The 19,664-nt window shown below is 62.2% G+C and overlaps 2 protein-coding genes across 5 annotated transcripts in view; one reads left to right on the forward strand and one right to left on the reverse strand.

Annotated features, from left to right (window-relative positions):
• Positions 1-5,155, forward strand: part of CAMSAP1 (calmodulin regulated spectrin associated protein 1) — a 36,776-nt gene extending 31,621 nt beyond the window's left edge. For both annotated transcript variants that reach the window (XM_081151139.1, XM_081151138.1), the window contains 3 exons: positions 692-807; positions 1,234-1,352; positions 3,364-5,155. In XM_081151139.1, coding sequence (XP_081007265.1) covers positions 692-807; positions 1,234-1,352; positions 3,364-3,666 — 538 coding nt within the window. In that variant the 3' untranslated portion in view covers positions 3,667-5,155. The remainder of the gene's footprint in view (positions 1-691; positions 808-1,233; positions 1,353-3,363) is intronic.
• A 1,670-nt stretch (positions 5,156-6,825) lies between these two features.
• The window catches only part of KCNT1 (potassium sodium-activated channel subfamily T member 1), a gene marked incomplete at its 5' end in the record, with an annotated part of 39,731 nt that continues 26,892 nt past the window's right edge, over positions 6,826-19,664 (reverse strand). For 2 of the 3 annotated variants that reach the window (XM_081150805.1, XM_081150804.1), the window contains 15 exons: positions 6,826-7,862; positions 7,991-8,075; positions 11,010-11,072; positions 12,527-12,857; positions 13,645-13,665; positions 13,939-14,067; positions 14,212-14,295; positions 14,737-14,838; positions 15,569-15,680; positions 15,826-15,960; positions 16,110-16,181; positions 16,612-16,784; positions 17,820-17,925; positions 18,610-18,835; positions 19,049-19,281. In XM_081150805.1, the coding sequence (XP_081006931.1) occupies positions 7,742-7,862; positions 7,991-8,075; positions 11,010-11,072; positions 12,527-12,857; positions 13,645-13,665; positions 13,939-14,067; positions 14,212-14,295; positions 14,737-14,838; positions 15,569-15,680; positions 15,826-15,960; positions 16,110-16,181; positions 16,612-16,784; positions 17,820-17,925; positions 18,610-18,835; positions 19,049-19,281 (1,993 nt within the window). In that variant the 3' untranslated portion in view covers positions 6,826-7,741. The remainder of the gene's footprint in view (positions 7,863-7,990; positions 8,076-11,009; positions 11,073-12,526; positions 12,858-13,644; positions 13,666-13,938; positions 14,068-14,211; positions 14,296-14,736; positions 14,839-15,568; positions 15,681-15,825; positions 15,961-16,109; positions 16,182-16,611; positions 16,785-17,819; positions 17,926-18,609; positions 18,836-19,048; positions 19,282-19,664) is intronic. The other variant, XM_081150806.1, reaches the window with a different exon arrangement.

Here is a 19,664-nt window from a genome sequence, read left to right on the forward strand (position 1 = left end):
CCTGAGAGTCCCTTTTGATTGACAAGTGATTTGGGAGTACTGGGGCCTTGGTAACCTCACACGTGCTGTTGGCCTTCTCTGGTAGGAGGCCCCCCACACCCACCTGTCCTTTATCGTGTGTGCAACCCCATGGCCGCAGCCAGTGTCCTGCCTCTTTGTATGTCTGGCGGCCTCTTGTCGCCTGGGCTTCGTGGAGAATGCTTATCAGGGACTCCATTTGGATTGGGTTTTCATTCTGGGGGTCAGTTATCTGAGCTGGATTCCAGCTCCAGCCCTGCCTGTCTCCCTTGTGAACAGCTCTGAGACACTAGCTGTGGTCAGCACAGACCACTTGTCATTGAGACTGTCATTGTCACTGGGGTTTGGGCTCGACCGGCCGTGTCCCCTCCCTCTTTCCCAGGGTCTTGTCCCTTGTTTGCAGCTGCACATACGGCCTAGCTTCCCCAGCCAGCAGAGGCCAAGCACTGCTCCCTTCAGCCCATCCGCTTGTTCACACCAATAACTGAGGTGCATTTTGCCCCGGGGTTTACTATTGTGTTCGTGGGGAGCAGGCCCCCATGCGCTCACCGGCCATGGCGCTTCCCCTACTGCTGATGGTCCTTCTTGCTGCTTGTCCTGGTTCAGGGTGGGATTCCACAGCCGGCGGCAGTGGTGGGTTAGAGGATGTGGGCCATGACATCTCTTCCTTCAGGGTCGAGTCGCTGGAAGCCTTGCCCATATTAAGCCGCAACCCCAGCAGGAGCACAGACAGGGACTGGGAAACAGCGTCTGCAGCGTCCTCCCTCGCCTCGGTGGCCGAGTACACAGGTGACAGCCTTGCTTCCCACAGGTCACGAGCACATCCGTGTCCGTTTGGGGAGATCCTGGCACTGCTGGCTCTCAGCTGCCTCGGTGGCAGAATGCACCTGTCAGTCTGCACGGCCCCACTGCTGAGCCTATGTCCTTGGCACATAGGAACCTTAGACTTTTAAAATTATTCCCTGGTTTGGTTTTGTTCTTATATCAAAGAAATTGAAATTAGGAAGGGAATAAGTTATTAGTAATTTAGTCTTTTCCTTTAAAATTTATAACTCAGAATTCTTTCAAATATATTTGAAGTGCGCCTTCCATTTTCAAAGTGTCACATATGCCACTAATTTAGCCTTGCAGTTGCTCGGTCATAAGACACTGTTGGTTCTCATGTGCAGGTGCCTCAGAGGGTTAATTTTGCAAATCTTGGCCTGGTTTTCATAGGTCCGAAGCTCTTTAAGGAGCCCAGTAGCAAGTCCAACAAGCCCATCATCCATAACGCCGTGTCTCACTGCTGTCTGGCTGGAAAAGTGAATGAACCTCATAAGAACTCCATATTAGAGGTAAGTGTCAAAGCTTACCACTGGTTCTTAAGTAAAATAAAGGTGTTTGTTAAGTTAGGGTTCTTTCTAAAAGAAAGCATTCTGATGATTTACACACTGCCCACTGTGTGCGGGTTGGAATGGGTGTGAGCGCGGGTGCTCGGGCCTGTGTTGTGTCACACTCGCCGGGCAGAATTGGACAGAGAAATGGGAGGGGCTGCTCTAGGACGGAGCCGGGGCCTGGGTGGTGGGCCAGTGAGAAGCCTTCTGGCCCAGGGTGGAGGTGGGAGAACGGGTGGGTGGAAAATGGGTGATACTACATTGAAAGTGGGGGAACTAGTGGATTCATGTGGTGGCTGAGGGCAGTGTTGTTGCAGGCAGAGGAGACAGATGACAGCGCAGCCTGGAAATTCCTGTGCTCCTAAGAATAGCCACATGTCAGGATGGGGACAGGAGGAGCTGCAGGAGCGGGTGGGGGTTCCTAGGGCTGGAGGAGAGGGAGGGGTGTTGACGGTGGCTCCAGTTCTGAGCCTGGACCGCAGAGGAGTGGAAGTTCAGGGAAATGCTGGTCGTTTGTGTTGTGCTGTGTTGCTGCCACCTCCCTGAGAGCCATGCTGTTCATACCCTGCAAGCACTGTCAGGCCTGGTCCCTCGAAGGCAAAAGGATACTGGCCTCAGCAAGCAGAAAGGCCTGGAAGGCAGCTGGAAATAGAGGGTCAGGGCAGGACTTGCATGCCCTTGGTCTGACAGGAGCTCGACCTTAGAGTGCGTGGTGACCTTTCCACTGTGGGGGAGGTACTTGGTCCCTCGGTGTCGTTGCAGTGGTCTGGGTGCTGGGGGTCCTGTGGGGAACAGACTTAGAGGCCTGGGTCGTGGAGCTGACATGTGGGGGCAGGGCTGTGGTACAGGGGTCTCTGGGTGCGTCCACAAGGTCAGACGGGGAAGCCGTTCAGCTTGCGGGCCAAGTCTGTTCAGCTCTGACATTGCAGCATGAAAACCCGCCACAGACTGAACACACAGGCACAGCACCATCCTCATAAAACTGCTCACAGGGTGAGGGGCTACCTTTCGCCCAAGGGCGGCAAGTTAGACAGTGATGAGTCATCTGGAGAAGATAGAGGGGAGCAGACCAGGTCCCCGGGGGGCTGCAGGGTCACCTGGTCAGGGTGGGTCTTACTAGAAAGTGACCTTCATTAGAACAGAGACCTGGAGGAGCAGGGAGGGCCGTGCAGACTGGGGACGAAAGCTCCAGGCAGCTCGGGGAGCTCCTGGGAGTCCAGTGGGGGTCGGAGGTCACAGGGCAGCTCCCACAGGGCCTTGTCTTCGGAGGGACCCCAGCTCTGCTTTGAGTGAGAGGACGAACACAAGTGTGGGCAGGAGGGGCCATGAACCGACCCCTCCTGCTGGGCCACGTGGCTGCCAGTGAGAATAGACCCTGCCGCGCTCTCTCTGGATGTGTCGCACGAAGGGAATCTCCACCCGGCCTCGTCCGCGGGGCATGTGTCAGGGCTCAGTCCTTTCCACGGTGAATCGTGCCCCACTGAGTGCACGGGCGCGTGCGTGCCATCCTCCACGGTGGGCACTCGGGTTGTACCTGCTGCTTGGCTGTTACAAATACTGCTCTGGACAAGGTCGTGTGGACGAGGTCGTGTGGACGCGTGTTTTAGTCTCCAGAAGAACTGCCAAGTCCCTGGCTGGTGGGTTTGATGTTCTCAGCAGTGTGCAGGGCTTGTGTCTCCACTCTCCCAGCGCCACTCTCCGCCTGTCTGCTCGTGACTGTCCAGTGGGTGTGGTTCTGACTTGCATTTATTTCCCTGGTGGCTCATGATGTCGAGTCTCTTCACAAGTGTTTTCCCTTAATCTGAAAAGCGTTTTTAAGTAAAATGTCAGTAGCACCTGACACTCCCCCTTGTGATGACAGTGTCAGAGCTGATGGCTGTGATGAGTGTCAGCTAGCTTCTGGCCGGGCTGCTTGTGTGGGTGGCAGCCATGGAACCACGCTGAGGCTCTCGTGTCTCCTCCCTTGATGCAGGAGCTGGAGAAGTGCGACGCCAACCACTACATCATCTTGTTCCGTGACGCCGGCTGCCAGTTCCGGGCCCTCTACTGCTACTACCCCGACAGCGAGGAGATCTACAAGCTCACGGGCACGGGGCCCAAGAGCATCACCAAGAAGATGATCGACAAGCTGTACAAGTACAGCTCCGACCGGAAGCAGTTCAACCTGATCCCAGCCAAGACCATGTCCGTCAGTGTGGATGCGCTCACCATCCACAACCACCTGTGGCAGCCCAAGCGGCAAGCCGTGCCAAAGAAGACCCAGACGCGGAAGTGACGCGCGGGCAGGCCGAGGAGGCCATGGGCCATGTTTACTCTCATCCATTTGGGTACGAAGTGAGCAAAGTCACAGACCTTTTTTGAAGAGACTTCTGGACGACAGAGGAAAACCGTCCCTTACCCCCGCACACAGTGCCAGGTGGAGCAGGGGTGGAGGGACGCACGCCGGGTCCAGGCCGCGACTGCTGTGGTCACTGCTGTCCCCGGGGCTGCCCGCCGAGCGATGTGTGTGTGGCAGAATCCCTTTTACTTGAAGTTCTTCAGTATAAGTTAAACGTGATTTACTTTGCTTTCTGGCCTCTCTCCTCACCCCCTTTGCACACGGCCCGACCCCCTCACGCGGGCGGCTGCGACCTCGTGAGGTTGGAGGACCGAGACGGGCTCTCCAGTCCGGGTGTTTGAATGTCTTCAGGAAAAGAATTCGTACTGGGGGGGCTTGTTCACTTGGGAAGTTGTATGATATTTATTGATAGTGTCTACTGCCAGCGTTTATATCCAGTTCTAAGGTTTCTGAAAAACGGTCTTGTTCCTTGCTGCTCAGAAGACGTTTACTGAAGACGCAGCTCACTGAAGCACGACATGTGTCTGCTGCGGGGCTCACAGCAGGCAGGCCCCCCGACCCGGGCATGGCTGCCGGGCGGACAAGGTGCCGCTCGCCTGGTGAGGATGGCGAGGGGAGCAGGTCCGTGGCTCCTGAGTTTGGGCGGCACTTGAGGACTTGTCCTCTTTAATAGACAGGTTGGTGAAGTAGACGGTTTCCACTCCGCATGTGTCCAGAGGTGGTCACCTGAGCTGGCAGTTCCGTTAGCATTTCTGTTGTCACGACGCGTCCGTCTCGGTTCCTGCTTCTGGCAGAGCAGCGTGCCCGGGAGGAGCGTGGTCCTTGCCCATGCCAGTCGCTCTGTGTGACCGCAGACATCAGACCTTCGAGTGGTCATTGTGGTTTTCTCGGAGCTCCAAGTAAGTGGGTGTCTCTGGGCTCTCCTGGGCCTCATGGTCTTACTCCTCCCAGGCAGCATTCCCTGGGCGTGGCCATGGCCCTTCGCCTGGCACCTGTGTGACAACCAGCTGCTCCGACTGCCGGAAGATTCTGGAGTCACTTGTGTTTTGCACATATTTTTTTGGGAGTGTTACTTGAATCTATCTCGAACTGCAGAACAAAACGGAAGGTTAGTAGACGTCGGATGAGTATGACTGTCCCATAGTTTTAGGTGGAGGGGGCGGGGGAAAGATGGTACGAACCCTAGAAGGGACTTAGGACCCCGTTCTCCGGCTCCGAGGGGCGGCTGGTCGCAGTCCTGTGTTCGGTCGGCCAGCGGCCCCGCCTTGTACTCAGTGGGACTGGAAGCTGGTGTTGGACGTCCCGTGAACCCTGGTCCATGCTCTGCACAGGCGTGCTTGTTTCTCACTGTCTGTTTGATATTCTATGATATTTATTTTAAGAAAGCACTAAACTGTAATAAATAATTAATTTGCTTTTTATTAAGCACGTGTGTGAGGTTGTCATGGCTCATTTTCTTGCCCAGTGTTCCCGCTACGTGCTTTAGAGGAGTTTTGTGCTGTTTTTAGTGAACTGAGGGCCGTTTCACGAGGCAGCTGTGCTGCTCTGTCCTGGGGCACCAGGCTCTCCAGCCTCTTCCCTGAAGCCAGGCGGGTGGCAGCTTCTCCGCCCATCCTCTGACTGTCCTGGTGAAGCAGGACCTGACGGTCTCCAGTGAGGATCTGGGCATGTCTGGTGCAGCGCTAGAGTCTCATTCCTGCCAAAGTCAGCACGCAGAGCATCCCAAGAGTTGCTCGTTAGCACGCGGCAGTTTCCCGTTCCAGACGCAGACGCAGCAGCTGCCACTCTGATGCCCCGAGTCCAGGCCAGTACCCACATCCCCGGCCTGTGGCAGAGCAGCCTTCCCTATCACTGAAAAGCGTGGACACGTCCCCGAAGCACCCGCATGTGTGTCCCAGGTCGAGCCTCCCCTGTCTCCCCAAATCCTGCAGCTGCAACGGGCTGCTGGGCTGCCCAGGTGGGTGGACTTTGTAAGGAGAGCGCTAGCTGGATGCACCCCCATGGTGTTGGGCCTGCTGTTTGGGGCAGACGGCCTTCAGTGAGCTGAGGAATAAAGAAAAAGGCTGCTCACTAATTTTGTGTTGAGAACTTTTACCACAAAACATTGGCACCGCCTTCTCTGGGCCAGTCTGGGTGCTGGCGGGGCCTGGTGGTCACTTCTTTCCCTCACACAGCTCGCAGTGTGAGGGTGCCATACATCCCCGCGGGAGGGGAGCCCACGCCCCGCTGCCCCAACCCGTCAACTGGAAACGAGTCAGGGGACTTTCCAGGACATCTTCCCAGATCAGTGTTCAGGGATCACAAGGTGGAGCCCCATCCAGTGACCAGGCAGAGTCCCCTCCCCATACAAGTGTCCCTATCCCTGGGGGAGCTGGGGCAGGGGTGCCAGAATAGGTGGTGGGACCCTGCTGCAGGTGATGGTGCCAGAGGGGACCTGGGAGCCACTGACACCCCACCAGGCCCTCAGGCCACCCTGGCCCATGTCCACTTGCCCATCACACCATCAAAGGCTCCCATCACTACCCCAATCACCAGCCCCTTCCTGCCACTGCCCCCAGCACCACCATTCAAGGGCCTATAGGCACTGTCAGGACAGAAGGGTCCCAGGAAGGAGGGGCAGGCCTTGGAGTCCCATCTGTCCCTCCCTCAGGGCTGGACCCTCTGCGCCGTGTAGTCCCCAGCCACCCCACCCCTCCTGAAGCTGGAGTACTTTGTGAGCAAGACCCCAGTGCCTGGTGCTGGTGGGGTGCACATCTACCCCACCCCCAGTGGCCCTGCCCCCTAACCACCCCACAGCTGCTCGTCTTGGGAGTCCTGCACACAGCACAGCTGTGGGAAGAGCCTGGGGTCCACGTGCCCATCCCAGGGGCTTGCCAGGGAGCCGACCCCCCTCACCCAGCCACGCTTCCTGGCTGCCAGGACCACGAAGGCCTTGCTTCCTGCCTCAGGCCCAGGCCAGTGGCATTTCCTGGGGATGGGCTTCCCTGTGGGGTTCTGGGTGGGGGATCACAGCAGGTGTTTTGAAATTGGGTGGCTGGGGGCAAAGACCCAGGCCTGGAGCACGGAGCCACAAGGGGGGAGCCCAACAACCATCCTCGTGTTTGCAGAAAGCATTGTTTAATAAAAGGTTCCAGCACTGACCGTGCAAACCTGTCAGTCACAAGGGAACCACAGGGCACCTGGTGGACGGCCCCGCCCAGGGCCCTCCCTCGGTGAGGAGAAACCTCTGATCCCACCGGCAGCCCCGCAGCTGATTGTGCTTCAGATGGATGTTGAAAGGGCATCGGACAGGCCACGGGAAGCACTGTCCTCTGCCAGGCGCCCACCGACGCTGTGGCCAGAGGGTTCCGTGAAAAGAGAATGCCTCTCCCTCGCCCCCTGAAGTCACTGCTGGGGAGCCCCTTGGGGCATCTCCCAGTGGCTCCACCCTCTTCCTCATGCACCCAGGCTGCCAACTCGCTTTCCAGAGCCAGCTGTCCTCGGGCTCCTGGCCGAGCTGCAGGGCCACCTGTGCTTTAATTTTCTTGGGGACGGGCCCCGAAGCTCGCCCGCTGCATGGAGCAGGAGCTCCCACTGGCAGCGAAGCCCCTTGAGGCCTGGCTGCAATCCAGAACCTGACCATATCGTGCCTAAGACCAGCTGGGACCCACAGATCGGAGAAAATGCGGGCTCGTGTGGGCAACGGGCTCCTGTGGGCACCGTGCTTCTCCTGTCCCACAAGCCATGCACCTGCTCCAACAGCAGCGTCCAGCTGGCTCCCATCCAGGCACCTGCCCCAACCCAGGTCACAGTTTCAGTGCGTTTGTGTCAAAACATGGATCGTGTAGATTCGTAAAAACAGGTTAAAAAAGGCTTCCCGCCTGCAGTCTCTCCATCGACCCACGTGAGGTCTCTCTCCGTCACGTTGCACGTTTCGGGAGCAGCCTGGGGCGGGCAGCCAGGTTTGCCGCCAGGTCCCTGTGCTCATGCATCACGCGGCGTCCCCATGGGGGTGGGTTCGTGCAGGGCTGGCTCAGAGCTGCGTCTCATCGCGAGTCTCAGGGTTGCAGGAGGCCAGCTTGTTGCTGCAGCTGCTCTTGCGGCTCTGGGAGCTGCTGGCCACATGGGCCAGGGGGTCACAGCGGATGAGATACCTGCGGGCAGGGTGGGGACCCTGGGTGTCAAAGCTGCCCCCAGGCAGGGCGGCCAGTGCATGCAGCTGGATGCCCAGCGTGGGGGCGCCAGGGACAGCCTCCACACTGCTGGGGGACGTGGTACTCACACGATGTCGTTGGGCTCCAGCCTTGTGTCGGGCGGGGGGTTGATGAGGACATAGGAGAGGGTGTTCTGGTGGTCATTCATCTCGTCTGCAGAGGAGACAGGCCCCCGGCAGTCACCACTCAGCCCCGGCCCACCTCTGCTTGGCCCAGCCCGGAGACCCAGGGGCTCTGTCCGACTATGGCGTCTTCCCAGCCTTTCTGGCCATCCTGCCTGAGCTCCTCAACCTGGCAACTCAACCAGGACTGGTCCCCTCTGATGGACACCTGCCCCTGGCCCCCAGCCTGCACAGGCAGGGATCAGCCATGAGGGGCAGCGGGTACTGGTTCCAACCCACACCCCAGGCAGCTTGCTCAGCCTGAGCAGCCAACACCTCACAGATGTGGCAGCCTGAACAGAGGCACTGAGTACACCTGCAAACACCTACCACCTGCATAAACCTGTGGACACCTGTGCACACCTGCACATATGCCACACACACCACACACCTCTACACACCTGCACACACACCTAACCCAGCCTTCAGGCTTGTCCCCCAACCCCAGAGCTGTGTCCCTGGCCCAGGCAGGCCACCCCCACTCCACTCCTCCTGCTTTGAACTCTGTCCTGTTTCCCAAACCCTGCTCATGTGACTATCGGCCCAGAGGAGGGACCCCTTTGGTGCATACAGGGCCTCTGAGGGGACAGCCCAGCGTCCAGCTCACTGGGTAGCTGTGGGCTGTGACCCGCAGAGTGAGAACCAGTTCTTAGAGAAAGACGTCATCTCACAGACGTCTTCCAGCTGAACACTGGGAGGGGGTGAGCCCCATCCTGGCTGTGGCTCTAGTACCCAGGCAGGGAAGTGAACTGCTTGTGGCCTGTTTGCCCGTCTGGGGTGTCTAAGGCACCTCCTGCCCCGGAACAGCCGTCATGGGGACGGCCCTCCAGAGGGGTCTTACCCAGAGTGACCTGTGCCCGGGCTCCTCCTGGTAGGAATGTACAGGCTGGGGCCACTGACCCAGGGACAGGGACAGGGGCTGTGCTCGTATGAACCGGGGCGTTCAGAGCAGAACCAGGCTTCCTGGTGATCTGATCCCCAATGCAGGCAGGCAGGGCACAGGAGGGACTTTGGGGCTGACGGACAGGCAAAGACCCTGGGGCGGTCACCAGGTGCCAGCTTCCATGTCCTTTTGCCCAACGGCCATGGCTATCTCTGCTCTTTTCCCAAAACCCTTGGCCTGGACTCTTTAATGGGAGCTGCTGGCTGCAGAGCAGGTGGCTCATGCTAGAGGCCCCGCCAGGCCCCAAGTACCCCACATGCATTTCTGGAGTGAGCAGACGGGGATGGGCACCGGGAGGGTGCAGCCCCAGGTGGCGCAGGCCAGAGAGGGAGGCCGCTCTCGGGGGCCCCGCGTCACTGACCACAGCCATCAGGAGGCTGGTCACGTTGACACGCCCGAATGGAGAGGCTGGATCCAGGCTGGAGCCACTCTGTGCGAGCTGGTGCCTGCTGAGAGCTGGGCGCCTGTCTCACTCCCTCCCACCCTGGGCCCCAGGTGGACGGGCCACGGCATCCTGAATCTAGAAGACTGGACCCAGCCGGGCCTGGCTGTGCTTGTAGGTGTGTGGGGCTCTAAGGTGGAGGGCACGGTGGCCAGCTGCAATGCCAGGGGGGCTGTGGTCAGTCAGGAGGTGCTGACCATGATTTCCCCAGAACCGTCAGCTTCACCACCACCAATGTGCTCAGGTGAGGGCCTGGGGTGTGGAAGGGGCAGGCAAATGACCAAAGGTGGTACCAGCTCCCCCCTGCCCCACCCCACCCCACCCTGCATCCCAGGCCCCCACGGGGCACTCTGGCCCTGGGTGTCCACACTCTCACACTTCCCCAGCTTCCTCCTCTACAAATTGGGGTAACTGAGGTGCCTCCCTTCCAGAGTGGCTGTCAGGAAGGGGCTGGGGCCTTATGACGACACCCTTTCCAGGGAACCTCCCTGGAGCCCTAGCTAATGGGGTCACCTTCCCCCCAAGATCATGCCTCCCCTCCAGTTTTACGCCCTGGCCCGGGCTCCCCTGTGTCTGCACATGGTGGGGCTCTCAGTAAACACCACCCAGAGAGTCCCTGTGACCGGGAGCCTCAGCCGGAAGCAGGGAGGGGGCGATGCAGCCACATTCATGGAAGCCACCAGGGGCCGACTGGGGCGCACTTTGCCGGTTGGTTGTCCAGGAACGCCATCAGGGTTGAGTAAGGGAAAGCACAAGACCCCGGAGATGCCAATGCCAGCCCCCCGCAACCCCTGGACCATGGGGGCTCCATTCCAGGGCCTGGGTCTGCCCGACAGCTCCCCCTGAACTAATGTCTCCTGGGGCCCAGGAGGCCTCAGCGCCTGCTCACCCCTGGGTGCAGGGGCCACCCCAGGGGGCCTGAGCTCTTCTGGGGCTGCAAGGAGCCCCCAGGGAAGGAGGGGTTCTCAGCTGCGAGGCTTGTGGCCTGGGCTCTGCTGGGGTTTCAGGGAGGATGTCAGCTGTCCACCCGGCTTGGGCAGCCCATGAAGTTTCAGGGTAGGTTAGACCCCTCCCAGGCCTCACCACACTCCACCATGAGGGCGGGGGACCCTGGCTGGGGACCATCCATCTGGATGCTTCCCGAGGGAGACCTGGGGAGACTCAGGGGTCCTCGGGAGTCCAGGGGGCAGCTGCAGGCTAGGGTGGCCCGCCCGGGCGGGCAGTCAGGGCAGACATGACCCAGGACATATGTTAGACAACAAATACGAGAGGAGCCACTGGGTGGCCCGGAGCTGCACAGGGGCTGTCAGGACTGATACTAACCACCACCCTCTGGGCCAGTCCGTCGTCAGCGTCCGATGGAGGAGGGGCTGTCAAGGTCTCCACAGTGGGACCTGGGCGCGCAAGGCCCCGCTTGCAGGGACCCTCTCTGGAGCCCTATCTGCCTGCCTGGCCGGGGTGGGGCCGGCACCAGGCTGCCCATCGGTGGAGGGTGGACATGCCCCCTTAGGCGGAGGCCGAGTCCGCCAGAGCAGAATTACCTTGCAAATATCCCAGGTTTACCCGATTCATGACATCACTGGCTGTTAAGTTTGCTACACCCTCTACAGAACACACAGGAAAAGGGACAGACAGAGACAGAGAGAGAGAGGTCAGCAAGCGCACAGGCCGGCTCAGCGGGGTGGGGCCAGCTGCATGCGGGGGGCCGTCCACACGGGGAAGCAAGTCTGAACTGAGCAAAAGTTGGTTCCCTCTCTGCCAGCTCTGGGGGTTGGGCAGGATCATAAGTGCAGGCAGGTACCAGCCAGCCTGGGGGTGGGTGCCTGGGATCGCCACCTGCCCATACTTGCCATGGGGCCTTGAACACCAGACACGCCACTGAGAGCCTCAGCATCAGTGTCTGCCGGGAAAGGAGGTGACCGCACCCACCTGGGCAGGGACATCAGAGGGGACAAAGGTAAACTGTGGCTGGGGTGTGAAGGGGACAGGGCTGGGATGGCCCTATTGGTCACCTGTCCCCCAAACCCTGACCTCTGAGTCCCCCACAGGCCCAGGGCTGTACGGCCAGTGGATGGCCCAGCCCGAGTGACCCCTGGGCAGCTCTTGGACGACCCCTGAGCCAGCCGATCCCACATGAAATGGGGCTCATGGGCCCCAACCCAGGAGGCAGAGGGCAGGAAGCAGGGTGAGGGAGCGTGACAGAGCCAGGCCTGAGTGATGGCAGAGGCCCCAGTGGAACCCAACGCAAGCCAGGGCCTCATCCCAGCCCAGGGCGTGGACACGGCTGAGAAGTGGTGGGGAGCTCGGGCCCCCTCAGCCCCATCAACAGAGGGAGCGTCTCCAGAGCGAGGGAGGGGTGAACTGCTGTCTTCTGAGCCAGCCCAGCCATCCAGGCCTGTTCTCAGTCACGCTCACAAACTTCACCCCAAAACAAGCTATAGAGAAAGGAGGGGTGGCCTGAGCCTGCTGGCAAGGGTGGCGTCACCCTGAAGCAGCAGGAAAGGGGTGGCTGTGCCCTGGGAACAGCAGTGGGTGCCACGAGGCCATTCACCCAGCTGCCAGCATGCCCCAAGCTCTGGCTGACGGGGGGCTGGGGGAGGGTAGCCCTGGGCCCCCTGCCATGCCGCATCTCTGTTCTCCATGAGAACACAGTGGTCCCTACGTTCCTGATGGCCTGGGGTCTGGCCAGTGGTAACCAACCAAAACCTGTGCCCATGGCTTTCGGGGAGCCCAGCCTGGCCCTGGCCCTCCTGCGGCCACCTCCTCCTACACCCCAGGCTCAGCCAGCTCCAGCCCCTTTTTTACAGATGGGGAAACTGAGGCCCCAGAGGGCTGGGGATGAGCCGGCCCTTCCTTATGGGGTTCGGCACCAGCTCTGGGAGGACCCGAGCCCTCCCCACACCAGAGAGCTCTGACCAGCCTCGGGCGGTGCCTGGAGCTGGCCCTGCAGGCAGATGGAGGGACAGACGGGCAGAAGGGAGGCTGTGTCCAGTGAGGGCCCAGGACACCTCCATCCCTGCCCGTGTCCTGCCCGTGGGGCGGCGCCGCGGGTCCTTACCGTAGCCGGTGGTGGGCAGCCCCAGGTGTTTCATGCGGTTCTTGACCAGCTCCGACAGCTCCTGCCTTTCCGAGCGCCGGTACAGGCCGGCCCGCTGCTGGCTGATCCACTCGGCCGCCGCCTTCCCCGTGTGCTTGGGGCTCTTGCGGCTCAGCTTCCGGGCCCACTGCAGGCTCTTCCGCCGCAGCAGGGGGTGCTCGGCTGGGTCGCTGCCCACTGCATGCCGGCCGTGGGTGCTGCCACCGCCTCCACCGGTCCCTACCCGTGCGTCCCAGGGTCCCTTCACTTCCCGCGTGTCCTCGCAGTCCTCCATGCTCACCGAAACCTGGGACTGGCCAAGGCAGGTGGTGGTGAGGGCCGGAGGACAAGGGACCTGGGAGGGGACGCAGGGCCGGGGAGGGGGCGCAGCAGGGGAGCTGGTCTGTTGATAGGAGGACAGTCCCAGCCTCCTGTGGGGGGGCCCCAGGGCCCAAGGGATGCAAGTGTCTTCCTTCTCCATCTGGGGGGCCCCAAAGCAAGCCTCCCTCCTGAGCCCGAGGCCCAGTGTCCACCATCTGCTGGGGGGCAGCACCCTCACCTCTGGGCCCTGGTATCAGTGGGTCCCGTCTGGGCCCTGCACGTCCTGATTTTGCCATGGAGGGTCACCGCCTCCCTCTGCCTCAGTTTCCCCGTTTTGTGGGGCAGGAGAAACCAGAACACGGTGGACTGGGAAGCACCGGGGCCTCTGTGTGGCTCAGTGGGTATGTGGGGCTCTGGGGGTGATGTGTGGACCCCACTGGGCAGCACCCTAAGAGGCAGGGGGCTGAGGACAGGGAGATGGGGCCAGGCCAGCAGAGAGGGCAGGCACCAGCCAGGATGGAGCCATGGCATGACAGGCAGGTGGCAGTGTGGCTGGGGAGCCTGGGCTTCCCACCCTGGGCCTGTTTCCCCATCTGTATGGGAGGGAGATGCCACAAGCCCTCTGAGCTGCTCCATGGCCGACATGGCCCAGGACTGGCTTCCTGGTGCTGGTGTGGCCCAGGGCCCTGCACCCCTTCGGGGCCCGGGGTGGGTCTGGGCTCAGGAGGAACTCTGCAGGCGCAGGACACCTCGGTGTTACGCTTGAAGGGGCCACTCACCTGGACTCTAAGGTCGTGGGGCTGCAAAGGAAACCAGGGGCAGTCTGGGTACCTGGGGGTGCCCTTCTCCCAACTCTGCCTGAGCCTCCTGTGGGCATCAGCAAGGCAGGTCGCCCACTGTGGTTCTGGGGAGGCACAGGGGCCACACTAGATGTCCCACATATGGGGCACATGGACTGGACCCCAAAGCTACAATGAAGAGGGTTAGTCACAGAGAAGTGGGGCTGCCCAGCTCTGTGGAGCCCCACCACCCCGCCCACCAGCCTCTGAGCCCCGCCTGCCCCGCCCACCCACCTCTGCCGTGGAGAAGACGTGACTCTGGGTCCTGTAGATGCCGATGGGGATCTCTGCGCTGGAAGAGCACAGTTTCTGGAAGAGGCGGCCATAGGTGCCAATCCACAGGTCACCCTCGGTGATCTTCATCTGGAATGTGTGGGCGCCCTGAGTGGGGCCAGCCCCAGGTGGGCAGGTGGTGCCTGGCGCCCTGTGCTGACCCAGGCGGGTCACCAGCAGCCTCCCTCCCCACCTCAGAACGGCCCGCCTGCCCTGGCCCAGCTAGTCACTTACAGCACAGAGGTAGCCGGAGCCTGGGGTGGTGTCCAGACCCAGCAGCAGCCTGGTGATGGAGATCATGTAGTCCTTCACGAAGGACTGGCCGGAAGGGAGGCCGCAGTGAGACCGGGCACCGCGAGCCGCTCTGCACCCACATCCAGGGGCAACCCCAATCCCCTGAACACGCCCACCAGGCAACCACCAGCTTCAGTGCTTGCCTGTCCCCCAGCACCACTCAACCAGCGGACAGAGCTGGGAGGCCCTCCCCAGCCTCATCTTTAATTCACTTGGTCATTAGGTCAGGAAGGACCTGGGCAGCATCTTCTGAGAGCTGGGGACATTGAGAGGCGAGTCCCTGCTGTGCCTGGGCAGGGACAGGGCCCAAAGCCACCCAGTGCTGGTCGGCCTCCAGGGGACCCAAGGAGGGACTCTCAGAGGGAGGCAGGTCACTGAGAACTGGGACCAGGCGTTGGCAGAGCAGAAAGAACGGCTGGGGTCCCAGTGGGCACCGCGGGCCCTCCCCGCCTCCCATCCACTGACCTGATATAGCAGCGTGTCCAACATGCTGATGCTGAAGACACGGCCAGCAGCAAACGGCAGGCGGAACATAAAGGCCAGGTTGGAGCCATTCTCTCGCTCCCTCTACAGGAAAGGGGGGGCTCAGCTGGGCTGGCGCCCAGGGCGGAGGGCTGCATGCGTGTGCCAGCGTGTGTGGTGCATGCACACACGTGCACATGGTATGTGGCATGCACTCATACCAGCAGAGCTGAGCACCTTGCTGTGTGTCCCCACTGGTCACACTGGGGTCCTAGCTTGTAAGGATTTGGGGCTGTGAGTAGGAGTGGGGCCCGGGGCACAGGACCTGGGCAGTCACCCAGGGCCCCACTCTGGGGTTAATGCTGTGCCGTGATCACCCTGCAATTCTCAGTGATCTTAGCAACTTTGTCCTGAACGTGTATGTTGTGAATGGAGCCTGCTCTGCTCTGTGACCCAAAGAAAGTTCCTCCCTCTCTGATCCCATCCCTGGTCTGTGCTGAGATGACCACATGCACCTGCTGGGCAGCTGATAGAATGAACACATTTCAGGTTCTGGGGTCATGTCTGGGCAGAGAAAACAAGTCTTAGTGTCACCTGCGTTCAGGTTACTAACAGGACAGGGGGCAGGCCTGCACCTGTCAGGGGTGGGGTGATGTCTACTCCGGCCACGGCCCCCAAGACTCGGGGCTGCACAATCAGAGCCTCACGGGGGAGCTGAGCCTTGGAGCCCCTGTGGAGGAGGGCAGGTGCCAAGCCTCCCATGGCCCCTGGTCCAGTCCTCGAGGCTCTGAGCCTGACAGCTCAGCAGACTGGGCAGGGGAGGTGGGACACGCACCTTCTCCAGCTTGGAAAGAGCCAGGGAGTAGCTGTCCTTGGCGCGGAACTGCATGAACCGCATGTTGGAAGGGTGGGTGAGCTCCGTGGTGATGCTGAGGCTGGGGAAGAGCCTGTGGGGGGCGAGCACTCAGGGCAGGGGAGTCTCGATGGGGGAGGGGACTCAGGGGGACCCCGGGGTCCCGGATGAGGGCAGGGGCTCCAGGGTCACGGTGTGGAGGGCTGCCCGCCCCGCGTGTGAGCGCCAAGGCCGCTCACCGGAACATGGTCTGCACGTTGACGATGGTCTTGGCGTCGGCCATGTAGTCCTCCTCGGCGCTCATGGTGCTCTCCTTGTCCACCACGACCAGGTTGTCCGCGTAGATGATGCCGCACTGCAGCAGGCTGTCCAGGCTGGCGGGGGAACCACATGGCCGGGGTGCTGGGAGCCCTGGGGTGCACCTGGCCCCCTCCCCCTCTGGCCTCCCCATACCCGGGAGCAGGAGGGGAGAGGGCAGAGTCCTTCTGCCCAGAGTGGACGGGTGCTGAGGACAAGGCCTTACTTGTCCACAGAGCCCTCCATGTAGTAGACCATGGGGAAGCAGCAGATGGCCTCCAGGAAGTGGTGGTCGGGCCTGTGGGGACAGCAGGTCCTGTGGGTGCCTATCCTGGGGCAGGAGGGCTGGACAAGGCGGGGGTCCCCGAGGACTGGGGCATATCAGACCTGGGGGCCTTTAGAGGCCAGTGGGCTGTTTTTTGTTTCCTTCAGGGGAAACCAAGGCCCTGGCAGGGGGCTTGCCCAGGCCAAACCCTGGGTTCTGGGCTGCCAGGCCTCTGGGGATGGCCTGGGGCTCACAGTTGTCGGGGGAGCACAGGGACATGAGAAGCTATGAGGGAGAAAGATGGGTGGCTATCAAGAGACAGAGAGGAAGCCAGAGCCAGTGGGGAGCCGGGGGTGGCGGCAGGCGGGGACCTGAGCGTTTACAGGTAGGGAGCCGGGCGCTCTCCTGTGACCATGCCCTCTGCGCCCGGCCCTGGCTGGGCTGCCCTCGGGCAGGGCCTCACTTGTTGTCCAGCAGCAGCACGATGGGGTTCAGCTCCTTGCGGGACCTGTAGTAGGCCCGCAGTGGCACTATGAAGTTGTACAGCCCGTTTCCCGCCGTCTCTGCGGAGACGATGATTAGCTTGTTCTTGAAGCCATAGGCCTTGGCGTCCTCGTAGCTGTTGTGCTTGCAGCCCTGTGGGGGGGTGCCGGAGCCCAGGCTGATGCTGTGGAGAGGCCAGGGGCCCCCACGAGACGGAGGCCAGGACACTGGTCATCACCCCACCCCGCAGGAGCCTCACGAGCCAGCAGACCCCCAGCCTCCCCCACAAACAGCTGCAGATGTCAGCCACCACACACACAGGAGGGGACTGTGACGCTGAGGAGGGAGGCAGGTGTCGGTTGGACGTGTGGTTCTGGCAGATGCAGAAACGAACCCGTGTCTGGTGTGTGTACACGTTTTCTAACTCAGTCCAGCAAGAGGCCCAGGTGCGGTAACACCCCAGGTGCCCAGACACGGTTTCTAACATCACTTCCACCAGAAAGAGTCGGGCTCCTGGGAGGAGGGTTGGTTCCAGGGCGGAAGCAGGGCAAGCACAGGTGGGGTGTGGGATCGGTGGACCAGCACAGACACGGCCCCGTGGGTTGGAGTTCTGGAGGAGCAAGTCCCTGAGCCCCCACCCCTCTCCCCTCGGCCACCTACTAACTGCAAAGGCAGAACCAAAGCACTTTCCACCACGGAGGGGCCTGGCCGAGCTGCAGACATGTGGTCAGAGCTGGCATCACCACCGATGCCTCCAGGAGGACACATCACTTTGGGCCCCAAATACACAAGCTGTTTTCTCATGAGAAAACATTTGCAAATCTGCAAAGACAGACAGACCCGAGGGAGGGCAAGGAAAGTTCCGGATCGGGGAGACAGGGCAGCTACGTGCAGAGTTTGGTAGGGAGCGCGTCCCCATACAGGACGGTGAGGACTGTTGGGACCACAGCGTGTTTGGAGAACGGCCTGTGCGTGGGTCAGACAGACACCCGCATCCCAACTCTGGTGAGTGAACTGTTACGAGGGAGACGTCTGGGAAAAACACGCCTCCAAGATGGGGACACGTGTCCGGGGAAGAAGAGCCCACAGGCAGAGAGCCAGGTCGTGGGTCAGCCGGGGGGTCAAGGATGCCCTGGTCACCGTGTCCTCACCATCCAAGCGCAGTCACAAGGCCAGGAAGAGACCCACCTTGTCCAGCCGCAGGCAGCAGAAGGGGGCCCGCACAGGCAGGAGGTGGCACAGGGTGGGGGAGCTGCCGATGTAGGGGGAGTTGGGGGGGTAGCCCTTCACGTACCTGGGGCGGGGGGACATGGGAGCCTCAGCATGGCCTGCTCCCCCTCCCCGGGCCACCAGCTCCACCACACCCTCTCGCCTGGCGGGAGTGACCACACGGCAGCGCCAGGCCCCACAGATGGCCCTGCCTGACAGTTAGGTCACCCCTCCCTGACCCCCCAGCTCTGCCCCCATCCCCCCAAGGCCAGTCTGTCCTTACACACTGCACCCTAGCAGCAAAGGCCAGGAGCAGAGTGGCCACGGCAGGGCCCCGCTGGGAGAAATGGATGCCCAGGCCTGGGGCGGCCCTGGCCCTGCTGGCAGGGCACCACCGGTCTGTCCCACCGGAGGCCAGGTGACTGAGGGCAGGATGGCAGCTCCAGATGGGCCTGTGGCCTCCAGGCCTGGATGGCACCTCACCAGGGCTGCCCTGCCTGTGACCTCTGCAGACCATGCTGAGGACAGCGCCCCACCAGCCGGACTGTGGTGCCTGGGTGTGGGGGTCCCCAGAAGATTGTTTGCCAAACAAAACGTCCCTCGAAGCCATTTGGAAGCGAGGACTCAGAGCGTGGGTGGGAACCAGGACTGCCACCCATCAGAGCCCAGGGCCAGCTCTGACCACGCCCCTTCCTGGGCACCCTGCACCCACAGGGACACTCCCCTTCCCACATTGGGCCACAGCCGCCGGCCCGTGGGCAACACTTACTCTACTACCGACAGCCCATCGTCCTCCGAGGGCGTCATCTCGTCCTCCGACTGGTCACTCAGCAGGTCGCAGGGCAGCAGGGCCGAGCTGTCGGCCAGCTCCATGACGGGCGCGATGCTGGGCCGCCGGCTGCCCGCGCCGTTCTCCGTGGGCAGCGCCAGCTTGCTGCCCCCGCCGCCCGGGGCCGGCCGGCAGTCCGTGTTCTGCAGGTCCATGGCCACTGTCCCTGGAACGCGCAGGGACCCGGCTGGCAACGCCTCCGCCCAGCTCTCGGGGCGGCGGCCGCCCTGGTTCCCGCGGCCGGGCCCGTCCGCCTGCACCACCCGGGGCGGGGGCTGGCACCCGAGCCTCGGTTCCTCCCTCAGCACAGCGGGCCCGACGCCCCGGCGCGGGGCGGCCCACGGGCGGCGGGGGCGGGTGGCGCGGGGCCGAGCCTCACCCACGGAGGCGATGATGCTGTGCACGGGCAGGCGGGCCGAGCCCCGGCCGCGCCCCGGGCCCGCGAGGCCGCGCCGCGTGGCCTCCTGCTTGAAGGTGAAGGCGGAGTTCTCCTCCTTGGTGATGTTGATGTAGAAGCAGGTGTCCGAGGCGGCCAGCGTGTGCCGCGGCCCGGGGTTCAGCAGGATGCTCGTGTTCTCCTCGCGCTTCAGCCCGATCAGGCACACGCCGTACCTGGGGAGGGGGCGTGGCTCGGCGGGGCCCCGCCCTGCGTGGGCGTGGCCGGACGGAGCCCCGCCCTGCCGTGTGGGGCGTGGCTGGACGGGCCTGTGCATGCAGGGCCTGGGCGTGGCCAGGCAGAGCCCCACCCACGCTGTGCCTGGGGGCGTGGCTGGACGGAGCCCCACCCATGCTGTGCCCGGGGGCGTGGCTGGACAGAGCCCCACCCACGCAGTGCCTGGGGGCGTGGCTGGACAGAACCCACCCATGCAGTGTCTGGGGCGTGGCTGGACGGAGCCCACCCACGCTGTGCCTGGGGGCGTGGCTCGACGGAGCCCCACCCATGCAGTGTCTGGGGGCGTGGCCGGGCAGAGCCCCACCCACGCTGTGCCTGGGGG

The sequence above is a fragment of the Miniopterus schreibersii genome (assembly GCF_964146895.1).
Source record: "Miniopterus schreibersii genome assembly, chromosome: 11".
Classification (NCBI taxonomy): domain Eukaryota; kingdom Metazoa; phylum Chordata; class Mammalia; order Chiroptera; family Miniopteridae; genus Miniopterus; species Miniopterus schreibersii.